Consider the following 26739-nt stretch of genomic DNA (forward strand, 5'->3'; position numbering starts at 1 on the left):
CCTCCCTCCCTCCCTCCCTCTTTCTGTTGGTCTGATAGTGTTATACTTTATGGTCGTGTCTGTGCCTTAAATGCAAAATACATTTCAAATCTATGAGTTAGGCGATAGATGTCTTGTTCATGATAGAAAATCTATATCTACGAGGATTAAGCACCTCATTCTGTAGAACACCAACTTGGGAGTGAGAAGGAACTTGATGGTGATTAATGCTTGACTGGTTATTGTGGCAGTTGTCACCATGCGTTATAATATATATCTGGTTCTATTCATTCTGGTGTGTTCTGCTTCTCTGTTGTCTGTCACACTCATAAGGAGATACTCCCACAAAAGGTACGTTTCTTTATTTTATGTGATTAATAAAAATAACTGTGGGGCAAATTTCAGATGTAAGTGGTATATTTTCGAACACTCTTGATGGTGAATTCCCACTAAGGACTTACCACGGTGTTTTACCAAGAAGGCTCAGGCTTTTGTGCTTCCACCTCTACGGCCCGGTTCTACTGTCACTGAAGCCATGGCCTCAGTGGACCTGCTTTGACTTGGGGCAAAGGCTAGGCCACTGGTACTTTTCAACTGGCATTTACATAACAGTGGCTATCTGTGGAAGTGTTTTGTGAAATACCATAAGAACTGTGTGTGTGTGTGTGTGTGTGTGTGTGTGTGTGTGTGTGTGTGTGTGTGTGTGTGTGTGTGTGTGTGTGTGTGTGTGTGTGTGTGTGTGTGTGTGTGTGTGTGTGTGTGTGTGTGTGTGTGTGTGTGTGTCAGGAGTGGTGGGTTTGACAGTTATGCAGCTTTTCTCTGTAAGAGACTGAGACTCAAGTTCCTCACTGTCACTTCAGCCAAGGCGTAAGTTAACACACAAACACACACCACACACTCAAAGAGGAAAATATCTCTGTCTGATATACACTCCATCCATCCATTTCACTCCATCCATTCTCTGATCCTTATTCCAATATATACATACACTACCGGTCCAAAGTTGGAGAACACCTACTCATTCAAGGTTTATTTTTTATTTTTACTATTTTCTACATTGTTGTACAATAGTGAAGACATCAAAACTATGAAATAACACATATGGAATAATGTAGTAACCAAAAAAGTGTTAAACAAATCAAAATATATTTTATATATTTTGCAGCAGAGGTAACTCTGTGTCTTCCATTCCTGTGGCGGTCCTCATGAGAGCCAGTTTCATCATAGCGCTTGATGGTTTTTGCGACTGCACTTGAAGAAACTTTCAAAGTTCTTGAAATTTTTCCGCATTGACTGAAATTCATGTTTTGAAGTAATTATGGACTGTTGTTTCTCTTTGCTTATTTGAGCTGTTCTTGCCATAATACGGATTTGGTCTTTTACGGATTTGGCTATATTCTGTATACCACCCCTACCTTGTCACAACACAACTGATTGGCTCGAATGCATTAAGAAGAAAATAAATTCCACAAATTAACTTTTAACAAGGCACACTTGTTAATTGAAATGCATTCCAGATGACTACCTCATGAAGCTGGTTGAGAGAATGCCAAGTGTGCAAAGCTGTCATCAAGGCGAAGGGTGGCTATTTTGAAGAATCTCAAATATAACATTTATTTTGATTTGAGTAACACTTTTTTGGTTACTACATGATTCCATATGTGTGAGGGTCGACGCTGGCAGACGAGAAGCAGGTACAGGGAGTGAACATTTAATTATCAACGGACATGGAACAGGAGAGGACAGCATCTGGACATGAACCCATAACAACATTAATGCTGATACAGGGAACAAACAGTGGAGCAGACAGTTATAGACGGGGCAATCAACAAAGGGAAGGAGTCCAGGTGACTCCATTGAGCGCTGCTGCGTGTAATGATGGTGACAGGTGTGCGTAATGAAGGGCAGCCTGGCGCCCTCGAGCGCCAGAGAGGTAGAGCGGAAGCAGGCGTGACAATATGTGTTATTTCATAGTGTTTATGTCTTCACAATTATTCCACAATGTAGAAAATAGTAAAATAAATAAAAAACATTGAATGAGTAGGTGTTCTTAAAATTTGGACCGGTGGTGTATTTTAACCGTAAAATATATCAGAAATACAGCACGCTCACACTTTGTTTGTTTCTGTTCTTTCTTCTTTCATTCATTCATTCATTCTTTCTTTCTTTCTTTCTTTCTTTCTTTCTTTCTTTCTTTCTTTCTTTCTTTCTTTCTTTCTTTCTTTCTTTCTTTCTTTCTTTCTTTCTTTCTTTCTTTCTCTCTCTCTTTCTCCCCCTCACTCTCTATCCCCCCTCCTCACTCTCACTCTCTCTCCCCCTACCCCTCTCCCTGTCTATCTCCCTCTCTAAAGTATCAACACGAGGACTCTAATAATGGACGTTAGAGAGTTGATGAACTGCCCTCACAGACCCAACATCACCCAGAGAGAACTCTACAGGTAATATTTGATCCCTGTAGCCTATCTGTGAACTACAGGTAATGCATGATCACGGCTCTCTCTATTTGTGCTCTACAGATAATGTCTGACCACGTCTCTCTCTGAGCTCTGTCAGTAATGTCTGATAGACATTGCGCAGTACCTGTTTACATATTGTCATCCATTCTCTAAACCCTATTTGGTTCATTCCATATTTCTCTCAATTCAATTCAATTCAGTGAACATATTGCCAAAGCTTACTTTGGACATTTAAAAATATGAACATAATTAATAATAATAATCAATATTGTCAACGGGACAACAGTATCAACAATAACCAAAGGTCAAAATAACCATACATTTAACAATAACAATAAGCATAGAGGACATGTGTAGGTTGGTTGGTCTTGTCAGACACTGTCCCTCATTTTATGTCAGGCAGCAATGTAGTGCGCTGCCAAACCACAGCTCTCTGCGTCCTCCCCCAACAGGACGGGTAGCCTATCCTCATCAGAAAGGTCTTTGAAACCTTGAATAAGGGGAAATGACACCCTCTAATTGTTTTATATTTTTTACATTTTGTCAGGAAATGCAGCTCTGTCTCAGGTTCTGCTGTGGTGTAGTGGTTGCATAGCCTTTCCTGTCTACAGGGGGCCATGTTTTCTTTTGTCTTCTCAATGGCAAGGCTATGCTCACTGAACCTGTACTTTGTCAAGTTTTTTTCTAAGATTTTGATCAGTAACCATGGTCAAATAGTTTGCCACGGTGTACTGTCGATTTAGGGCCAGATAGCACTCCATTTTGCTTTGTGCTTGTGCTCGTGTTTCCCAATAAGTAATGTAGTTTTGTTTTGACTGTGTTGTAATTTGGTTTATTCTGATGAATTGGATGTTCTGGTCCTGCGGCTTCAGTGTGTTAGTAGAACAGGTTTGTGAACTCAGTCCAAGGACAAGCTGGATGAGTGGACTCTTTTCTTTGCTCAGCAACTGGTATTGCAGGGCTTGGTAATGATATGAGGGGGGTCACTGTATTTCAGATGTTTCCAAAACTTCATTGCTCTTTTGGAGTTTTTATTATTAGTGGTTATTGGCCTAATTCTTCCCTGCATGCATTGTTTGTAGTTTTCCTCTGGACATGTAGGAGAATCTTACAGAACTCTGCATGCAGGGTTTCAATGGAGTGTCTGTCCCATCGGGTGAAATCTTGTTTTGCAGGTGGACCCCACACCTCGCTGCAATAAAGTGCAATTGGTTCAATGACACATTCAATTAGTTTTAGCCTAATTTTAATAGGAATTTAAATTTAAATTTGGCGTAGAACGCCCTCCGTGCTTTCTCTCTGCATCATTAAGGTTGAGCTTATTTTTAAACCTAAGTAATTATAGTGTGTGCATGTAACAGTCCTGACCTGTTTTATGTTGTTTTTATGTGTTTTGGTCAGGGCATGTGTTTTGGGTGGGCAGTCTATGTTATCTGTTTCTATGTTGTTTTTGGTTTGCCTGGTATGGCTCTTGATTAGAGGCAGGTGGTTTGCGTTTTCCTCTAATCAAGAGTCATATTTAGGTAGGGCATTCTCACTGTTTGTTTGTGGGTGATTGTCTCCAGTGATGTCTTCGTCGTTGTCGATGTATTTTCACTTTCGGGGCTGTTTGGCTGTTCGTGTGTTTTGATGTAACGTTCCTGTCCGTAAGTTTTCGTTTAGTCATGTGAGTTTATGTTCAGGTTTCGTTCTACGTCGTTTTGTTATTTTGTAAGTTTTGTAAAGTGTTTGTTTTCGTGTCATCAGTTTTCGTATTAAAAATAAAGATGGCATATTTCCCTGACTCCGCATTTTGGTCCGAAGATCCTTCTCTCCTCACCTCTTCCGAGGATGAGGAGAGCGTCACCCGTTACAGAATCACCCACCAACAAAATGTGACCAAGCGGTATGGGAATGCTCGACGGAGCAACAAGGATTTCTGGACTTGGGAGGAGATCCTGTCTGGTAGAGGACCCTGGGCGCAAACTGGAGAATATCGCTGCTCTCGTGAGAGGAGTGAGGCAGCCACAGCCCAGGAGCGGTGGTTTAAGGAGGCAGCTAGGAGACGTGGATGGAAGCCGGAGATTCAAGCTCGAAACCGGAATTATGAGGGGACACGTCTTGCACGGAAGCCCGAAAAGCCCGTGAGTAACTCCCAAAAATTTCTTGGGGGGGGGCTAAAGGGTAGTGGGCCAAGGGCAGGTAGGAGACCTGCGCCCACTTCCCAGGCTAACCGTGGAGAGCGGGAGTACGGGCAGACACCGTGTTACGCAGTAGAGCGCACGGTGTCTCCTGTACGTGTGCATAGCCCAGTGCGGGTTATTCCACCTCCCCGCACTGGTAGGGCTAGATTGGGCATTGAGCCAGGTGTCATGAGGCCGGCTCAACGCGTCTGGTCTCCAGTGCGTCTCCTCGGGCCGGCATACATGGCACCTGCCTTACGCATGGTTTCCCCGGTTCGCCTACACAGCCCGGTGCGGGTTATTCCACCTCCTCGTACTGGGCGGGCGACCGGGAGCATTCAACCAGGTAAGGTTGGGCAGGCTCAATGCTCAAGAGAGCCAGTACGCCTGCACGGTCCGGTATTTCCGGCGCCACCTCCCCGCCCCAGCCTAGTACCTACAGTGCCTACATTACGCACTAGGCTACCAGTGCATTTCCAGAGCCCTGTTCCTCCTCCACGCACTCTCCCTATAGTGCGTGTATCCAGTTCAGTGCCTCCAGTTCCGGCCCCACGCACTAAGCCACCTGTGCGTCTCCTAAGTCCTGTACACACTGTCACTTCTCCCCGTACTAGTCCTGAGGTGCGTGCCCTCAGCCAGGTGCCACCAGTGCCGGTACCACGCACCAGGTATAGAGTACGCTTTGAGAGTTCAGTGTGCCCTGTCCCTGCTCCCCGCACTAGTAGGAAGGTGCTTATCATTAGCACGGTGCCTCCAGTTCCGGCACCACGCACCAGGTCTACAGTGCGCCGTATCCGGCCAGAGCCATCCGTCTCACCAGCGCCATCTGAGCCATCCGTCTCACCAGCGCCATCTGAGCCATCCGTCTCCCCAGCGCCATCTGAGCCATCCGTCTCCCCAGCGCCATCTGAGCCATCCGTCTCCCCAGCGCCATCTGAGCCATCCGTCTCCCCAGCGCCATCTGAGCCATCCGTCTGCCAGGAGCCTGCAAAGCCGCCCGTCTGCCATGAGCCTGCAAAGCCGCCCGTCTGCCATGAGCCTACAGAGCCATCCGCCAGACAGGAGCCGCTAGAGCCGTCAGCCAGACAGGAGCCGCTAGAGCCGCCCGCCAGACAGGATCTGCCAGAGCCGCCAACTAGACAGGATCTGCCAGAGCCGCCAACTAGACAGGATCTGCCAGAGCCGCCAACTAGACAGGATCTGCCAGAGCCGCCAACCAGACAGGATCTGCCAGAGCCGCCAACCAGACAGGATCTGCCAGAGCCGCCAATCAGACAGGATCTGCCAGAGCCGCCAATCAGACAGGATCTGCCAGAGCCGCCAACCAGACAGGATCTGCCAGAGCCGCCAATCAGACAGGATCTGCCAGAGCCGCCAGCGAGCCATGAGCAGCCAGAGCCGTCAGAGAGCCATGAGCAGCCAGAGCCGTCAGTGAGCCATGAGCAGCCAGAGCCGTTAGAGAGCCATGAGCAGCCAGAGCCGTCAGAGCGCCATGAGCGTCGAGAGCCGTCAGCCTGCCATGAGCGTCGAGAGCCGTCAGCCTGCCATGAGCGTCGAGAGCCGTCAGCCTGCCATGAGCGTCGAGAGCCGTCAGCCTGCCATGAGCGTAGAGAGCCGTCAGTCTGCCATGAGCGTCGAGAGCCGTCAGCCTGCATGGACCTGCCAGAGCCGTCCAAACAGGACCTGCTAGAGTCCTTCAGCCGGGATCTGCCCCTTGTCCCGGTGCTGCCCCTTGTCCCGGTGCTGCCCCTTGTCCCGGTGCTGCCCCTTGTCCCGGTGCTGCCCCTTGTCCCGGTGCTGCCCCTTGTCCCGGTGCTGCCCCTTGTCCCGGTGCTGCCCCTTGTCCCGGTGCTGCCCCTTATTCCGGTGATGGTCCTTATCCAGGTGCTGCCCCTTGTTCTAGTGCTGCCCCTTGTCCCGGTGCTACCCCTTGTCCCGGTGCTGCCCCTTGTCCCGGTGCTAGCTGTTTATTTAGGGGAAGGTAGTGTTAGGGTGGTCATTAGAAGGGGTAGACAGAAGAGGGGAGTGACTATGGTGGTATGGGGACAGCGTCCTGAGCCGGAACCACCACCGTGGTCAACTGCCCACCCGGACCCTCCCCTGGACTTTGTGCTTGTGCGCTCGGCGTGCGCATCTTGAGGGGGGGGTACTGTAACAGTCCTGACCTGTTTTATGTTGTTTTTATGTGTTTTGGTCAGGGCATGTGTTTTGGGTGGGCAGTCTATGTTATCTGTTTCTATGTTGTTTTTGGTTTGCCTGGTATGGCTCTTGATTAGAGGCAGGTGGTTTGCGTTTTCCTCTAATCAAGAGTCATATTTAGGTAGGGCATTCTCACTGTTTGTTTGTGGGTGATTGTCTCCAGTGATGTCTTCGTCGTTGTCGATGTATTTTCACTTTCGGGGCTGTTTGGCTGTTCGTGTGTTTTGATGTAACGTTCCTGTCCGTAAGTTTACGTTTAGTCATGTGAGTTTATGTTCAGGTTTCGTTCTACGTCGTTTTGTTATTTTGTAAGTTTTGTAAAGTGTTTGTTTTCGTGTCATCAGTTTTCGTATTAAAAATAAAGATGGCATATTTCCCTGACTCCGCATTTTGGTCCGAAGATCCTTCTCTCCTCACCTCATCTGAGGATGAGGAAAGCGACAGTCGTTACAGTGCAGTACTCTATATATTTTGTACCAATTGAGAACATTGATCTAGATCTGGATCTTCTCTGGAAAATCATTATTTTAGTCTTTTTGGGGTTTACTGCCCGGGCCCAGGTCTGGCAGTACTGCTCTAGCAGGTCCAGGCTCTGCTGTAGGCCATGTGCCGTGGATGACAGCAGGCATAGGTCATTTTTATTTTTATTTTTTATTTAACCAGGTAGGCCAGTTGAGAACAAGTTCTCATTTACAACTGCGACCTGGCCAAGATAAAGCAAAGCAGTGCGACAAAAACAACAACACAGAGTTACACATAAACAAATGTACAGTCAATAACACAATAGAAAATATCTATATACAGTGTGTGCAAATGTAGACGAGTAGGGAGGTAAGGCAAAAAATAAGCCATAGAGGCAAAATAATTACAATTAAGCATTAACACTGGTGTGAAAGATATGTAGATGATGATGTGCAAGTAGAGATACTGGGGTGCGAAAGAGCAGGAAGATAAATAACAATATGGGGATGAGGTAGTTGGGTGTGCTATTTACAGATTGGCTGTGTACAGGTACAGTGATCGGTAAGCTGCTCTGACAGCTGATGCTTAAAGTTAGAGAGGGAGATATACAGTTGAAGTGGGAAGTTTACATACACCTTGGCCAAATACATTTAAACTCAGTTTTTCACAATTCCTGACATTTAATCCTAGTAAAAATTTCCTGTCTTAGGTCAGTTAGGATCAACACTTTATTTTAAGAATGTGAAATGTCAGAATAATAGCAGAGAGAATAATTTATTTCAGATACTTTTTATTTCATCACATTCCCATTGGGTCAGAAGTTTACATACACTCAATTAGTATTTGGTAGCATTGCCTTTAACTTGTTAAACTTGGGTCATAGATTTCAGGTAGCCTTCCACAAGCTTCCCACAATAAGTTGGGTGAATTTTGGCCCATTCCTCCTGACAGAGCTGGTGTAACTGAGTCAGGTTCGTAGGACTCCTTGCTCTCACACGCTTTTTCAGTTCAGCACACACATTTTCTATAGGATTGAGGTCAGGGCTTTGTAATGGCCACTCCAATAACTTGACTTTGTTGTCCTTAAGCCATTTTGCCACAACTTTGAAAGTATGTTTGGGGTCATTGTCCATTTGGAAGACCCATTTGCAACCAAGCTTTAACTTCCTGGCTGATGTCTTGAGATGTTGCTTCAATATATCCACATAATTTTCCTTCCTCATGTTACCATCTATTTTGTGAAGTGCACCAGTCCCTCCTGCAGCAAAGCACCCCCACAACATAATGCTGCCACCCCTGTGCTTCAAGGTTGAGATGGTGTTCTTCAGCTTGCAAGCCTCCCCCTTTTCCCTCCAAACATAACGATGGTCATTATGGCCAGGAGCAAGAGCGACATCATTGATATACAGAGAAAAGTGTTGGCCCGAGAATTGAACCCTGTGGCACCCCCATAGAGACTGCCAGAGGTCCGGACAACAGGCCCTTCGATTTGACCCACTAACTCTATCTGAGAAGTAGTTGGTGAACCAGGCGAGGCAGTCATTTGAGAAACCAAGACTATTGAGTCTGCCGATAAGAATGTGGTGACAGAGTCGAAAGCCTTGGCCAGGTCGATGAAGACGTCTGCACAGTACTGTCTTTTATCGATGGCGGTTATGATATCGTTTAGGACCTTGAGCCTGGCTGAGGTGCACCCGTGACCAGCTCAGAAACCAGATTACATAGTGGAGAAGGTACGATGGAATTCTAAATGGTCGGTGATCTGTTTGTTCACTTGGATTTCGAACATTTTAGAAAGGCAGGGTAGGATGGATATAGGTCTATAACAGTTTGGGTCTAGAGGTTCTCCCCCTTTGGGAATCTCAGACGATACGAAAGAGAGGTTGAATAGGCTAGTAATAGGGGTTGCAACAATTTCGGAGGATAATTTTAGAAAGAGAGGGTCCAGATTGTCTAGCCCAGCTGATTTGTAGGGATCCAGATTTTGCAGCTCTTTCTGAACATCAGCTGTTTGGATCTGGGTGAAGGAGAAGCGGGGGGGCTTGAGCAAGTTGCTGTGGGGGGTGCAGAGCTGTTACCTGGTGTAGGGGTAGCCAGGTGGAAAGCATGGCCAGACGTAGAAAAATGCTTATTGAAATGATCGATTATCATAGATTTATCGGTGGTGACAGTGTTTCCTAGCCTCAGTGCAGTGGGTAGCTGGGAGGAGGTGCTCTTATTCTCCATGGACTTTACAGTGACCCAAAACTTTTTGGAATTAGTGCTACAGGATGCAAATTTCTGTTTGAAAAAGCTAGCCTTAGCTTTCCTAACTGACTGTGTATATTGGTTCCTGACTTCCCTGAAAAGTTGCATATCACGGGGGCTTTTCGATGCTAATGCAGAACGCCACAGGATGTTTTTGTTCTGGCAGTCAAGTCTGGGGTGAACCAAGGGCTATATCTGTTCTTAGTTCTACATTTTTTGAATGGGGCATGATTATTTAAGATGGTGAGGAAAGCACTTTTAAAGATGCCTGCTCATCTGCGAAGAGCAGGCATTTAACCTCTGAATTGTGGAGACTAACACCAGGGGCTGAGGATTTTTCTGGAATAGTGGGCAATTCGTTGATGTAAATATTGAAGAGTGTATGGCTCAGATTGCAACCCTGGCGAAGGCCCCGCCTCTTTTTAAAGAATTCTGTTATTTTCTTGCCAATTTTGATGCTGCAAGTATTGCCATTGATTTAATTATGTCATATGTTTTACCCCCTACACCACTTTCAATAACTTGTATGCCAAAGTCCTGTATGCCAAATAGAATCAAATGCTTTTTGGAAGTCGATGAAGCAAGCGTACACTTTGTTATTATTTTGGTTGACATGTTTATCTATCAGGGTGTGTAGGGTGCATATATGATCGGTCGTGTGATGTTTGGGTATAAATCCAATTTGGTTTTTACTCAAGACATTGTGCCTATTAAGGAAGTTTAGAACTCTTACATTTATAATACTACAGAAAACCTTCCCCAGGTTACTGTTCACACAAATGTCTGTTTTGATGTTAGGGTCAAATTTGTCTCCGTTCTTAAAGATTGGGGGTTATGAGTCCTTGATTCCAGATGTCAGGGAAATAACCTACACTCAGGATCAAATTAAACAGTTTTAATATGGCCAATTGAAAATGTGCACTAGTGAGTTTGAGCATCTCATCTTTCTCGCTCTCTCTCCCTCTCCTGCTCTCCCTCCCTCCCTCCTCTCTCCTCTCCTATCCCAGGGTGATCTTACGTTCCTGTTGTAATGCTACAGGCGAGATGATCCTGACCAATCAGAACACTAAGTCGGGCCAGAAGATCCACTATGAGAACAACCAAAAGCTATTTAAAACGGTCGACAAGAAACTACACAGCATGCTGCCAAAGGCCTTACCCTGGAGTAAAGGTTTGTTGGGTCATTGTGCCGTGGTGGGAAGCGGAGGAATCCTGCAGAATAGCAGCTGTGGAGCAGAGATAGACAATGCTGATTACATCATCAGGTAACCTTCATCATTATCACCATCATCATTACCAGCATCACCACCATCATCCTCAACAACATCTCTCTCTTTCTCTCTCCTCCTCTCTCTCCCCCCTCACTTCACTTCTCTCTCCCCCTCTCTCTTTTTCCCTCCATCCTCTTCCCCCTCTCCCCCTAACTCTCCCTGCCTCCTCTCTCTCCTTCCCTCCTCTCCCCTCCCCCTCTCCACTCTCTCTCTCGCCTCCCTCCTCTCTCGCTCGCTCTCTCTCTCGCTCTCTCTAGGTTTAACCTGGGTCCGGTCACCAACAGTAAGGATGTGGGGAACAAAACCCACCTGATGACCATCAACCCCAGTCAGATCAGAGGGTGAGAGAGAGAGAGAGAGAGAGAGAGAGAGAGAGAGAGAGGAAGGGGACCAATGACTCACTATATGAACGGACAAAGCCGACGATCACATTCATTCCTAATTGAAGACTCAATAGCACACTTGAAGCCAAGAATGTCGCGTTTAGCGTCTAAGATGACGTCTCGGGGGGGAAACTTATGTAGACATAACATGCACAGTTGGAGCTACTCCAGGAAGTGACGTTGCAGGTTAGCTCAGTGCTGCGCCCTCTCATTGAGTATCTCAAGTTCAAGGCCGTCTGGGTACTGTTGGTTGCCAGTAGCCACTGAATTATCCTTATAACTTCTTCTGTGTGCGAATTTTTCAATAATCTGTGTAATAGAAGCAATTATTGGTACCACGATTGTCTTTAAAAAAAATATGTACACAAATATGACCATTTCCCCATTCACTTTTAAAGGGGAACCTGTTTCCTGAAAACAATGCCTGCACTACTGCGGTCAGCATTGAACTTTGTGGCTTCAATGAGAGTTAGCAGTCATTCTCTCCTGGAGGGGACAGAGAGAGAGGGAGGGAGGGGAGAGAGAGGGAGGAAAGGAAGAGAGACCAATTGGGATCATAATAAATCTAACTAGAAGGTCATTTTCCATGAAGAAAAACTGTGTGAGTCGTTTCAGCCGGCCAGAATTATTTTTATAGTTGTCTAAGAAGTGTTGAAGTTTAAAGTAAAAAAACTGTAGTAGTATATAGTAGTAGTAGTAGTAGTATCAGCAGCAGTAATATAAGAAGTAGTAGAAGTAGTAGTAGTAGCAGCAGTAGTAATAGAAGTAGTAGTAGTATATAGTGCAGGGGTCTCCAACAGGTCGATTGTGAGCTACCAGTAGCTCGTAGCCCAACTATGAGTAGGTTGCCAAACAATTCTGAAAGTACATGTGTTTTTGTAACCAAGCTTTAACTTCCTGACTAATGTCTTGAGATGTTGCTTCAATATATCCACATCATTTTCCGTCCCTTTGATGCCATCTATTTTGTGAAGTGCACCAGTCCCTCCTGCAGCAAAGCACCCCCACAACATGATGCTGTGCTTCATGGCTGGGATGGTGTTCTTCGGCTTGCAAGCCTCCCCCTTTTTCCTCCAAACATAACGATGGTCATTATGGCCAAACAGTTCTATTTTTGTTTCATCAGACCAGAGGACATTTCTCCAAAAAGTACGATCTTTGTCCCCATGTGCAGTTGCAAACCGTAGTCTGGCTTTTTTTATGGCGGTTTTGGAGCAGTGGCTTCTTCCTTGCTGAGCGGCCTTTCATGTTATGTTGATACAGTACTTGTTTTACTGTGGATATACTGTATCAGAAATACAGCACGCTCACGCTTTGTTCTTTCTTTCTCTTCCCCTCCTTCTTGACATTATCCCACCCCTGGTTATACACTATTGGCTTAAAAAGCCTAACCTAACACAATATCTGCCAATTCATTTCCAGCAATATTGTCCCTGTCTGCCTGTGTGGTGTTCACGTTTGTCTATCACTCCATGTGTTGCTAGTTGATGTGATAACCATCTTGTGGGTTGACAGAAATACTTTCCCCAAAACCTTCTCAATTAAATGTTAACTTCAAATAGGCTTACCTGGCAGAAGTATATCATGAGTAAGTATGTAATTTGCATATATTATTTGTAATTTGCTAACTTTGCCATGAAATGAGCAGCAGCAGTACAGAACCCTCGCTAGACCGGCACATTAAAACGGAACATTCCCGCGTACTTTCTCTTGTACAGTAAGGACCCGGGGAAGAGTTGGAGAATGTGCCTTTTTGAAAGCTAGAAACAAAATTGTAGGTCACGAGTTGTTTCCTTTTTTTTAAGTAGCTCCCATGCTAGTAAAGGTCGGAGACCCCTGATATGGTAGTGGTGAGTGTGGTGGTAGACCTAATAGTAGAAGTAGTTGAATATCTGGAATGGTCTTGTGAAGTAAGGCTAATTAACTATAAGTCAGAAGTCAGTGGAATTCTAGTGGTCTTGTGAACCAAGGCACACTAATAACCGTAAGCTAGCATTTACCTAGTAAATAATTATGTTGTTGTGAGTTTATTTTCCTGGAATAATGAAGAAAAATATCAAAAATAGCCTACGTTCCCAGCAAACAGGGGACGTCCTAAGGACATTAGACGACGCTCCTATTAGGTCCCTCTTAGGGTTTTGGCGAGATGTTACCTCACTGACGTTAAGGGATAACTTTTGTGTAGTTACATCACTGAGGAGAACCATGTCAAGAGTTTTATAGGGCATTCTCAGGACGTCACGCGATGGTTATCTGGGGGACCTTTGTGTAGTTCCCTGTACGTTACCAGGACGTCATTAAGGAACAGTACAAATACTTTATGAACTACACACGCTGAAAACAAACAGAACTTATGCAGCATCGCACACACAATCAAACTGTCGCGCCAACCAAGAGCTCCTCCCCATAGAGCTGAACGAGCTGTCTTTATTTCCTCCTTCCTTACTGCTGACGCGCTCTTAAAGTGGCAGCGCACGGTGAAGGCTCCGTGCAGGATTTCGCCACAATGGTAGGACGTTTGTAAGACGTTCTCATGACATTTGTTTTACCAGCCATCAGGACGCCATGTGATGGTCCCAGAAGTCCCAAATCATTATATGTAAAGTTATTAAAGGGGTTTTAAGGTAAGCGGGAGGTTGTACAGCTAAAATTGTGTAAAAAATATTTGATAAATTATAACATGATAAAATAAATAAATCAACAACCAAATAATGGGCAATATGATAACATTTGACATGAGTACTTAGTAATGACTTTTCAATATGACCCCATCACTGAACTCACAACTTCTGGATTTGAGGTTCACTTATCTTTCTGCTGTGCCACAAAGTTTGTATCATTCTCTAAAGTCCCCTACACATTCATTACCTATAATACATCTCTGCATTTAGAGAATCTGCACTGCTATTTTAGTTATCAGTTAATCTGACTCTCATCAATGATTTCATTTAGTTATTTCAGCAATTTGATGGTTTTCTCTACAGTTGTCTAATGTTGATGGGGCATATTGTTATGTTTTAATGTTTCTCCTGAATAGTGGCGAACCGTGACTATACTGTAGAGGTATCCAAAAATCTTCCAATAGCCTACGTTGTATCTTCTGTAGTCGGACCATTCTAGTTGTAGTGAAGGAGGAGTAATGCTTTTTGATGACATTATGAATGAATCAAACAGGCTGGCCACGCTTCGGGCTGTCGCTCACACAGAGACAAAACCGGCACGGACACAAACGTGACACACAGCATAACATAATGCGAACAGCAAAAAAATTAACATTTACACAACCTATGGTAGCCTAACACCACTATCACTAATAGCGAAAAAAAAAAGTGACAGGGTATTGGTGCTGAAAGGACAGTGAGCGTAATACCTGTGGACTCCACTGAAAGAGTGCAGTTTTGGTCGAACACATAGACCCGGCAGATAGACAGCAGACACACACAGCATCAAATCATGTTAAATTATAAGCAGCTCATCCATTCACTCCAGTAGGCCCCAATCATAACAGTACAAAACACATTGTAATAAAATGGTCATCTATGAACAAAAATATTGAAGAACGATCTGGCCTTAATGGCCTTATAATCTCCCCCTGGCACAGCCAGAAGAGGACTGGCCACCCCTCAGATCCTGGTTCCTCTCTAGGTTTATTCCTAGGTTCCTGCCTTTCTAGGGAGTTTTTCCTAGCTAATGTGCTCTTTGCGGTTTTATGATGGCTTCTGTAAGAGCACTTTGTGACATCTGCTGATGTAAAAAGGACTTTATAAATACATTTGATTTGATTTGAATGGCAGAGGCCTTCTGTCCAGCTTCTGAAGGCCTAGCCAATGTCTGGCTGAGCTAGCTAGATTTTTCTACCCAGAGACCACCAAAGAAAAATCATGATTGGATATGTTTTTCTTGAGTATTAATCTTTCTCTTTCCAACACAAACTGAAGAGATGAAATCTGAAATCCGAGTTATTGAAAAGATGAAATAGAAAACTAAGACTACATTTTATTACACAAAATAGAGACATTTTATTTATCCTTAGGCCTCTAAAAGGACCTCACATTTCCCCACTGCTCTTGAATCACTATGATAAATAAAATAGTATTATTAACTTTTACTGCCTCAGAAACCCGGATCCGGGAGCACCCCCCACCCCCCACACACTGATTAGCATAGCTAGCATAGCTTCAGAAGTAGATAGTAGCATCTAAATATCATTAAATCACAAGTCCAAGACACCAGATGAAAGATACAGATCTTGTGAATAAAGCCACCATTTCAGATTTTTAAAATGTTTTACAGGGAAGACAAAATATGTAAATCTATTAGCTAAACACGTTAGCAAAATACACCACTATTCTAACTCCATCAGTTTCTTACTCCTTCAGGTGCTATCACCAATTCGGCTCAACTAAGATATTGATATCCACTAACCAAGAAAAAACCTCTTCAGATGACAGTCTGATAACATATTCATGGTATAGGATAGTTTTTGTTAGAAAAAAGTGCATATTTCAGGTAGAAATCACAGTTTACAATTGCACCCACCATCACAAATCGACTAGAATTACTAGATAGAGCAACGTGTATGACCAATTTACTCATCATAAAACATTTCATAAAAATAGACAAAGCATAGCAATGGAAAGACCCAGTTCTTGTGATTTCAGACCATATTTCAGATTTTCTAAGCGTTTTTCAGCGAAAACACAATAAATCGATAAGTTAGCATACTACATGTGCAAACGTTACCAGAGCATCGATTCCAGCCAAAGAGCGCTATAACGTAACCACCGCCAAAAGATATTAATTTTTTCACTAACCTTCTCAGAATTCTTCCGATGACACTCCTGTAACATCATTTTACAACATACATATACAGTTTGTTCGAAAAGGTGCATATTTAGCCATACAAAACCGTGGTTACACAATAAAAATACTAGGAAATCAAGCCTCAATATGTCTGACGTCATCTATCAGAGTGATCTAGTTTAATTAAAAGCTAATCATATACTTGACTAAAAAATACAGGGTTGACAGGAATCGAAAGACAAATTAGTTCTTAATGCAACCGCTGATTTACATTTTTAAAATTATCCTTACTTTTCAATACAGGGTTCGCCAAGTGAAGCTATACCAAAGCTATACCAAACAAAATGGCGAAATATGCGTTTAAAATATTTCGACAGAACAACAATTTATCATATTAAATATTGCTTACTTTGAGCTGTTCTTCCATCATATTCTTGGGCAATGTATCCTTTCTATGTTATAAACGTATTTTGGTCGATAGATGTCCTCTGTCCTTCGAAATATCCACTAACGATCGAACGGGACCACAAAACGTGTCCAAAGTTTCAGAGTGCACAACAAAGAAATTCCTCAAAATCGCACTAAACGGATATAAATTGCTATAAAACGGTTTAAATTAACTACCTTATGATGTTTCTAAGTCCTATATCGAATTAAATTACAGACGGATACATTTCAAGTTGATAACCGAGCCTGTGAAAATGGCGTCCGGAGGTCCCATCCTGCGTAAGGGCGAGCGTCGAAAGGGGGGCTACTCTCACTCCTTGGTGTTTTATAACCTCTGAGAGCTACCTAGAAGGCCCATTCCACTTCTCATTGGTTACTGACATCCAGGGGAAGGCGGGTGCAGTTCGTGTCGTTCCATAGGATAGACAGAGACCTTAAAAACTGATCTGAAACCAGAGCTTCGCTCTCAGACCTTTCACTGTCTGTCATGGATTTCGCTGTAGAAAGTGTTCTGGGTCACCCACAGACATAATTTCAACGTTGTATGAAACTAGAAGGTGTTTTCTATCCAATATAATTAATAATATGCATATTGTACGAGCAAGAATTGAGTACTAGGCAGTTTAATTTGGAGACGACAAAATGCTAATTCGGAACAGCACCCCCTGTAGTCGCAAGAAGTTAACAGAGTTTAGAGTTACTTTGAAATGTAAAGTGTAGGAATACATGTGAAATCAATAATTGACAGACATGGTGGTGTAATAGGAAGATTGGAATGCCATGAACAAAGAGGTTGTGAGTTCAAATCCCAGATGAGGACATGTTGAATAATAATTATTGTTTAAATAAATATACACCATGTACGTTGAAAGCGCTGTGTGCATGGGGGGGATGTCCCTAACATTGCCAACATACAAAGAGCTGTGAATGAAACAATGGTTCACCAATCCAGGCCTTGATGGGCTTGGCAACAGTAACAAGTGGTGATGTGTAACAAAACATGGCTGCGCGTGCCCTAGGACCAGAACATAACTTTCTAAGAATGTCCTATACACATCCGTGGGGACATCTGCGGAAAAAAAGGATACTACAAAAAACCTCTAGGGGACCATGACAGAAAGTTCTAAGAGCATCCTATAAACATCCCTGCAGACTTCCCCGGAACAAACCGAGAAGTAGACCAAAAACTTCCATGCGACCATGAAACAACGTCCTGAGAACATCCAAACATTATCCTTGGGGACATCCCGGGAACAAACCAGAAATTAGACAAAACCTCCACAGGACTATGACTCAATGTCCCAAGAACGTTCTAAAATCGTCCTTGGGGACTTCCCGGGAACAAACCGATATTTAGACAAAACCTCCACAGGACGATGACACAACGTCCTGACGACTTTAGTCAACCATTTTGTGACATTCCGGGGACGTTCTAATGACTTATTTTTGTTTGCAGGGTTGTCAGCTATGCTCTGGTCATTATTTGAACTGGCAAGCCAGCCAGCTAGCTACCAAGCTAGTAACGTACCAGAACATTATTTAGAATGTTTCTTTTAGTCGCCTGGTTAGATTGACATATACGTACTAAGTGTATTCATTTTTAAATGGATGGTTTTATTGGTGTTAAAATACAGCAGGAATGATATTTGGACCACCGGGCTGCTGAGGTCATGCAGACTGTCGTTTTTGTGTTTATACTTTTCATAACGACAAGGACAAGTTTGATGCCGGACAACAATAGAATGTTCATGATGTCACTGCGGCAACTGTCTACAGACAAGCATTTCGCTACACTCGCAATAAAATCTGCTAACCATGTGTATATGACCAATAAAATTTGATTTGATTTGACATGTCAATAGACCAACTGTAAACCAGCCTTATGGCTTGGGGACATTATTTCGACATCTGGATGAGAAGCGTGCCCAAAGTAAACTGCCTGTTACTTAGGCCCAGAAGCTAGGATATGCATATAATTGGTCGATTTGGATAGAAAACACTCTAAAGTTTCCAAAACTGTTAAAATAATGTCTGTAATAATGCCTACCCTAGAGAGGTTAACTTCTTGTTAATCTCTCTAGGGTAGGCATTATTACAAGATTTATACGTCCTTCGTGCAAGATTTATACGTCCTTCGTCCTCTCCCGGCATAGGGTTCTTGTTTGTGGAGAAGAAAGACAAGATCCTACGCCCGTGCATCGACTACCGGGGACTCAATGACATAAGGCTGAAGAACCGCTACCCGTTACCACTCATCTCCTCGGCCTTCGAGCCGCTCCAGGGGGCCACTGTGTTTTCCAAGCTGGATCTACGGAACGCCTACCACCTGGTGCGGATACGGGAGAGGGATGAGTGGAAGACAGTCTTCAACACGGCCAGCTGCCACTATAAGTATTTGGTCATGCCATTTGGCCTCACCAACGCCCCTGCTGTGTTCCAGGCTCTGGTAAATGATGTTCTCCGCGACATGTTGAACCGGTTCGTCTTCGTCTACATTGATGACATCCTCGTCTTCTCCCGCTCCCCCCAAGAACATGTGCTCCACGTCCGACAGGTTCTTCAACACCTCCTGGAGAACCAGCTGTTTGTTAAGGCAGAGAAGTGCGAGTTCCATCGCTGCACCATCCCATTTCTGGGGTACATCATCTCCGCTGGGAGTGTCCAGATGGATCCTGGGAAGGTGACAACGGTGGTGGATTAGCCCCAGCCTTTGTCCAGGGTGCAGCTGCAACGTTTGCTGGGGTTCGCCAACTTCTATCGCCGCTTCATCTGGGGTTACAGCACCATGGCTTTCCCCGTGTCAGCACTTACTTCTCCCAAGGTTCCGTTCACGTGGTCCCATGCTGCTGACCATGCGTTCCGGGACCTCAAACACCGCTTCACCACTGCTCCCATCCTGGTTCATCCTGACCCTTCCCGTCAGTTTGTGGTGGAGGCCGATGCATCGGATGTAGGAGTGGGGGCAGTCCTGTCCCAGCGTTCTTCCCTGGACCTGAAGCTACAACCCTGCGCCTTCTTCTCCCATCGCCTCAACGCCACAGAGAAAAACTACGATGTGGGAAATCGTGAGCTTCTCGCAGTGACGATGGCGTTGGAGGAATGGAGGCACTGGATGGAAGGGGCAGAACATCCATTCATCGTATGGACCGACCACAAAAATATGGAGTATCTCCGTACCGCCAAATGCCTCAACTCCAGGCAAGCTAGATGGGCCCTGCTGTTCACACGGTTCAACTTCTCCCTCTCATATTGGGCAGGATCCAAGAATGTCAAGCTGGATGCACTGTCTTGCCGTTATAGCCCCACAGCTATTACCCCGGAGCCCGAGACCAACCTTCCCACCACGTGCCTGGCAATTGCACTCAGCTGGGGTATAGGGAAACAGGTCCAGGAGGCACAGCGTTCCCAGCCAAACCCCGGGGGGTCCAGATAACCAGATTTTCGTGCCTGACGTGGCGGTCCACTCCGCGGTCCTGGTTTAGGCCCACTGCTCCAGACTGGCCTGTCTTCTGGGTTCCCGCCGGACCCTGGCTTTTGTGCGACAACGCTTTTGGTGACCCACCATGGTCCCACCATGACGTCTCCACATTCGTCGCCGCTTGCACAGTGTGTGCTCAGAACAAGACTCCTCGGCAAGCTCCGGCTGGCCTTCTGCAACCTCTGCCTGTCCCTCACCGTCCCTGGTCCCACATATCCCTGGATTTTGTCACGGGTCTCCCCCCGTTTGAGGGTAACACTGCCATCCTGACTGTGGTCGACCGGTTTTCCAAGGCCGCCCACTTCATTCCTTTCTCCAAACTACCCTCGGCCAAGGAGATGGAGCAGCACATCTTCCGGATCCATGGACTGCCCGTGGACATGGTCCGACCTTGGTCCTCAGTTCTCTGCACCCTCATTTGGTTGTCGGCCAGCCTGTCCTTTGGATTCCACCCCCAGTCCAATGGCCAGTCGGAGCGAGCCAACCAGGACCTTGAGACAACTCTCACTGCCAGGTCTCCACCAACCCCACCACCTGGAGCCAGCAGCTTGTGTGGGTGCACGCAACACCCTTCCCTGCTCTGCTATAGGTCTTTCGCCCTTTGAATGTTCCCTGGGGTAACAGCTCCCGCTCTTCCCCAAGCAGGAGGAAGAGGTTGGCGTACCTTCTGCCCAGATGTTTGTCCACCGCTGTTGTTGTACCTGGAGGAGAGCCCGGTCGGCCCTCCTCAAGACCACCTCCAGGTATCGACGACAAGCGGATTGCCATTGGACCCCGGCTCCCCGGTATCGTCTCGGGCAGAAGGTATGGCTATGAAAAGTGGGGTTTTACGAGGGTACGGGACAACAGAGGGGCTAATCATTTTACAGATGGGAAACGGCCAATTAACCGGGCCATCTGCCGTGAAGGCATTGGTCCCTGTTTCCTGAAGGTGAAATGCTAAAGGTCACAGCAGAGCCTTTCATTTGGATAACATCATGTCGCACCGTTCTGAGATTAAGGGTCTCGGGGGTCCCCCCCAGGTTTAGCTGACGGGTGGCCGCCGTGAGAATGATCGTTCTTTCTGACCCATCATCTAGAACGGCGAATGTATCAATGCTTCTCCCTTCACTTTGCAGAGTGACCTTGACCACCTTCAACATGACCCTTGGAGAACGGTTCTGCTGGTCGAGGTACAGCTCCTTTGCAGCTCCTACCATGAGCATACTCTGCTCCTTCTGTGCTTGGGGAATTACATCATGCAACACTGTGAGATGGATTTCCTTACAGCGATTTCAGGGTTTCCTCAATGTGCAGGTCTCCGCCTTATGGCTGCGGGCACACTTGTAGCATCGCTCGCCTGAAGTGATCCAGGCCTTCAATTGAGTTTGAGTGAGCTTTTTTACCCTGGGGCATGAGCCAAGGAAGTGCCCCTTACTATTGCAATATGGGCAGTAAGGCTGGAATTTGATGTTCTTGCTCTTGAGAGGGGTCTTCTCCCCAGCTTCACTATTTAAGTACATGGTAGTGGGATTTGCCCTTTTCTGTCCCTCCTGGCGTTCAAACTCCTTCCTTCCCCCGGTGGCTATGGCTGAGATTGTGGCCTGGTGAGTGATGCTCTTCACCTTTGCCTACACCTCCAACTATGCGGCCAGGGCTCTCGAGCTCTCTTTCAGGATGCCCTTTTTCAAACAATGTTCAATGAAACTGTCTCTGAGGTACACTGGAAGCTTGCTAAGAAGCCTGTCCACGTGGGAACCACAATACAGCTCATTCCCGTCTTCTCCTTCAACAGATTGGAGCATCGAGGTCAGGGATTGGACAGCCAGGGAGAACTCTTGGAAGGCAACATGGTCTCCTATTTTAATTGGAGACGTGTTCAGGATGTTGTTTAGTTCATTCTGGACTAGCTGGCGTGGCTCACCATATCTCGCCTTCAGGGCCTGGAGAGCGGCAGTGTATGGTGTTGAGGAGTTCATAAAGGATTGGGCCAGCCTGTATGCACTGGGAAACCGTAAATTATCCATTAATACTTGGTATTTGTAGCGTTCTGACAGATGACTGTGAATACCCAGTAGGCTCTCCAATGCCATTTCCAAAAGGACAAATTCACTCTCCTTTCCGCTCACAAAGTATGGCAGTTTTGGGTCTGGGAATTCCATAGGCTGAGGCTACTAGAAGTTTCATAATGTTGGCTCCCTCTTCTGCTTGCGTGAAGGATAAACCCGGGACTTCTGATGAGCCCACTGTGGCCTCATTGGGCCGGTCCCCTACTGTCCCAGACCCTCCATTGGTGGCAGCCGGAATTGGGTGAGAGCCCTCCCACCTGATGTTTGAGGACTGGCCTGGGCCTGGACGAGAGGAATGATTTGCCGTGGTTGGTAATTGGCGGAAAGGCGAAGGAGTGATGCTTTGTCCAGATGGAGGAATACTAACTTGTGTCACTGGCATAGAGGGTGTTGGTGGAGCGGCCTGTCCCCTGTGCTCCGTGATGGCTGTTGACCCCGGAGCCTCCGGGGACTGTGTGCCATGCTGTACCAGAGGGGCAGATTGGGAAAGAAAGGCAGACAGGTCAGGTCCATGTGGAGGGGTGGTCAGGTCAACTCCCTGTTCGTTCCTCTCCAGGAATGATGAGACCATCCGTGCCTCCTCCAATTCCCTTCTGGCTTGACGGTGCCGTCGCTGCTGTACCAGGTCCTTGGCAATGAATTCCCGTTCCTGTAGAGCTCTACGGGCCTGCACATCCAATAGGTGACAACGTTTGTCAGCCTGTCGTTCCTCCTCAATCTGACACTCAATTTCCTCCAAAGCTAATAGTTTCATCCTCTCTTGTAGGACAGAGGTCTGTGAATCGCTGAGGGCTAGTGAATGGCGGCTGCCATGGCCACTTCCAAAGGGGTATCCACTGGTCGAACTCCCACTCCGTCTAGAGTGCCTCGACGATTTCACATTAGTTAAGGGGTGAGCGGAGCCTGCCTCAGGAAGCTGGTCGACCTGTGCTGTGGGAGTCACCTCCATGGGTTCTTCCTGTAGACCACTTTCCTGCTCCAACGCAGTTTCCGGTCCTTGGCTCAGAGGGGATGGTTGATGGCTGAAACGTACATTTGATCCATCACCACTTTGAGCTCTGGTGGGCTTGCCCTTTGATGTCGGAAACTCGACCACATAATCCTTAAGATAACCAGGTGCTTGCCTGGTTCTTCTGGTGCTGCTGGTGGTTGAGGATGAAGCCTTTGTTGCTTTAGGCTTAGCTCCTGGATATTTCCTTTGTTCCAAGACCTTTCCCTCAGCTGCTCTCTCCTCCTCTCTTCTTCCTTCCAGTGGAGACAATTCTTCCCTCTCCTCCTCCATTTCCTTTTCACCTGTCTTTGGTTCAGTCATCATCCAGCTCGAAGGACCATTGAAAGATTAGTGGAATCTGTGTGGGTAGCTGGACAGGTAGGATGACTGATAGTGAAGGTGAACAGGTGGTCACGAGTCAGGTGACAGAGGAATGGATGAGACTGAGACAGGAATTCCTTTAACCATAAAGTGGTATATTTACTGAGTAGTGTGGATTCATGGACGCACAGAACTTCTGGAGCAGACGGAGTTAAGGAAGAGAAAGCAGCGATATAATGCGATGGCGTTTTCCTTCTTTTATGGGGATGAGATCTGTCGGTCATTGCCACCTGACCTAATTAAAGCGCCCCTGGCCCAGCTGAGTAAGTGGCCATGAATTAAAGGATTATTCCACCAACTCCATGGGCCTTTTCTACAGGAACTGTATTTATATTCTGATTTCTGACTCAGTAAATTCTCCCTTCAGCACTCTTTATACTCATGCACAAACTAGGCGTCTCTGCTCTCAGGGTGCAATAGGCTGCTCATGACCTTGCACAAAAGTTTATAGGCGTTGGGCCAAAGTAACAATGTGTTCTTTCATCTTTCTGTTCTTCTATCAGCACTTTCCCTGAGAGCAAAGTCACAGAACGTCGTAACACAATAACAAGAAACAATATGCTACATGAAGTCACGCATTTGTGATACACAGAGGACACAAAAAATGTCTACTACACTCCCTCCTTTTATCACCATATGTGATAACTATAATTACATTTTAAGATTAGCATTAGATTATTGCTTAAACTATCAAAACATTTAGTTTTGTAAGTGAAATCAATGCATAAAACCAGACACCTTATCCTTTCAAACCCTTCACTCTGGGTTGTACAATCCAACGAGCAACTGATCCTTATTCCACAGCCCTTACACTCGTAAAACTATTGCAGTCGAATGGTTTAACTTAAGACCTTCATTTTCATACTGTTTACAAAGATTTAAAGTTGTGACTTTTGCTTCACAAGTCCCGCCTAACTATAAGTAAGAAATAATTTGTACAATATCAAGTGTGGCTGCTGTCGTGGTTGAATATAGATTTATTAAACTAATAAATACAAAGCTTCTGTTCATCAGTAGTAGTAAAGTTATCTAGCTTACCATTGCGTGTTTCCATAGTTACCGCAATCTGACGAAGGACCCTCAACCGTTGGCCAATCGTGTCGCAGTTTATGGGAACGCCTCCCTGCTCCTGCCGGCATTCAGCTACCAATTCTGTACTGGACTGTCATTGAATGCTTACCACGCCCTTCAACCGCTGAGGCCCAATCAGAAGGTGGTATTCTTCAACCCCAATTTCATGCTTAATCTGGGCAGGAAGTGGAAAGGGCAGGGCTTAAAAGAGCCACGCCTCAGCACCGGGCTGATGCTGGCTAGTGTCGCCATGGAACTCTGCGAAGAGGTAAGGGTGTGTGTGTGTGTGAGAGTGAGTAAGTGATTGACTGTGTGTGTGTGTGTGTGTGTGTGTGTGTGTGTGTGTGTGTGTGTGTGTGTGTGTGTGTGTGTGTGTGTGTGTGTGTGTGTGTGTGTGTGTGTGTGTGTGTGTGTGTGTGTGTGTGAGTGAGTGAGTGAGTGAGTGAGTGAGTGAGTGAGTGAGTGAGTGAGTGAGTGAGTGAGTGAGTGAGTGAGTGAGTATGTATGTATGTGCATATTTGTGTTGTGTTGTGTGTGTGTCTCTAAGGTTCTACCTCTATCTCTGTCAGGTTCATATTTACGGTTTCTGGCCCTTCTCTCTGGATCTAAACCACAATCCTTTGCCCCATCATTACTATGACAATGTGGGCCCTAAAAAAGGCGTCCACTCCATGCCTGATGAGTTCCAACTGCTACTGAAGCTACACACACAGGGAGTGCTGCAACTACACCTGGGACGCTGCTGAACCAACACACGCAAACACTCATGCACAAATACACACACACACACACTCCATCTTTATTGTTGAGCGTTTTATTTTGATTAAAAAAATAAACATTTTCTTAATATTAGAATGTCTCTCCCTCTCTCTTGTTCCCTGGCTGGCTTGGCCAGTCTACTGATGGTAAGTGGAGTGTATATATTGTGTTTCGGCCATATGACAAAACACACATTTATCTGTTGCAGGGATTCACCACCCACCCACTGCACACCTAAGTGTGCACACTGCACACCAAGTGCACACCTACCTAAGCACATTGTGTCAGACTGGCATCATTACTGCGAAAAAAAAATAAGTGATGCTTTTAATCAGCATTTTATCTTGGCAGGCTTTTTATTTTAAAGAAAATGTGGTTTAGCTGACCCTGGTCAGTCAATCGACTGCTCTTCCCTATCCCAGTCTCTATTTGGGCTCGATGGAAGTTTTGTCAAATTCTAGTGAGTCTTTGTTTTCATTTCAACAACTTTCTACTTGTGATGTGTTAGATGCCTTGTGCAAAATTGATGTAAAAAAAATCTACTGGGGCTAATTTGCTTGATCCTTTCTTGCTGCAGATTTATGCTCCTCTGATTGTAGAATCTTTAACACATATTTTTTACCTTACAATAATTTCTGGTACCATCCCCAGGGTCTGGAAGGTGGCCCATATACTCCCACTTCACAAAGGTGGTGACACGTGTGACCTAAAAAATGTGAATACTTAGTAAATTCTCAACTTAGATCCCTTTAACCTTTCACGAGCCTCTACCCCGGGTCCGGGATCACCCCCCACCCCCCCCACACACTGATTAGCATAGCTAGCATAGCTTCACAAGTAGATAGTAGCATCTAAATATCATTAAATCACAAGTCCAAGACACCAGATGAAAGATACAGATCTTGTGAATAAAGCCACCATTTCAGATTTTTCAAATGTTTTACAGGGAAGACACAATATGTAAATCTATTAGCTAAACACGTTAGCAAAATACACCACTTTTCTAACTCCATCAGTTTCTTACTCCTTCAGGTGCTATCACCAATTCGGCTAAACTAAGATATTGATAGCCAATAACCTATAAAAAACCTCTTCAGATGACAGTCTGATAACATATTTATGGTATAGGATAGGTGTTGTTAGAAAAAAGTGCATATTTCAGGTAGAAATCACAGTTTACAATTGCACCGACCATCACAAATCGACTAGAATTACTAGATAGAGCAACGTGTATGACCAATTTACTCATCATAAAACATTTCATAAAAATAGACAAAGCATAGCAATGGAAAGACCCAGTTCTTGTGATTTCAGACCATATTTCAGATTTTCTAAGCGTTTTTCAGCGAAAACACAATAAATCGATAAGTTAGCATACCACATGTGCAAACGTTACCAGAGCATCGATTCCAGCCAAAGAGCGCTATAACGTAATCACCGCCAAAATATATTAATTTTTTCACTAACCTTCTCAGAATTCTTCAGATGACACTCCTGTAACATCATTTTACAACATACATATACAGTTTGTTCGAAAAGGTGCATATTTAGCCATACAAAACCGTGGTTACACAATAAAAATACTAGGAAATCAAGCCTCAA

At 45.3% G+C, this 26739-nt stretch overlaps 1 protein-coding gene across 1 annotated transcript; it reads left to right on the forward strand.

Moving 5' to 3' along the window:
- The first annotated feature begins 664 nt into the window (after nt 1-664).
- On the forward strand, nt 665-25215 carry LOC139562551 (alpha-2,8-sialyltransferase 8F-like). The gene is made up of 6 exons (XM_071380315.1): nt 665-846; nt 2331-2417; nt 10513-10770; nt 11034-11117; nt 24364-24646; nt 24948-25215. Exons 2-6 carry the CDS (start codon nt 2353-2355, stop codon nt 25122-25124), a joined length of 867 nt encoding a protein of 288 aa, XP_071236416.1. The 5' UTR covers nt 665-846; nt 2331-2352; the 3' UTR covers nt 25125-25215.
- The last annotated feature ends 1524 nt before the right edge of the window (nt 25216-26739 follow it).

Source organism: Salvelinus alpinus, chromosome 32 (genome assembly GCF_045679555.1).
Source record: "Salvelinus alpinus chromosome 32, SLU_Salpinus.1, whole genome shotgun sequence".
NCBI classification, from domain to species: domain Eukaryota; kingdom Metazoa; phylum Chordata; class Actinopteri; order Salmoniformes; family Salmonidae; genus Salvelinus; species Salvelinus alpinus.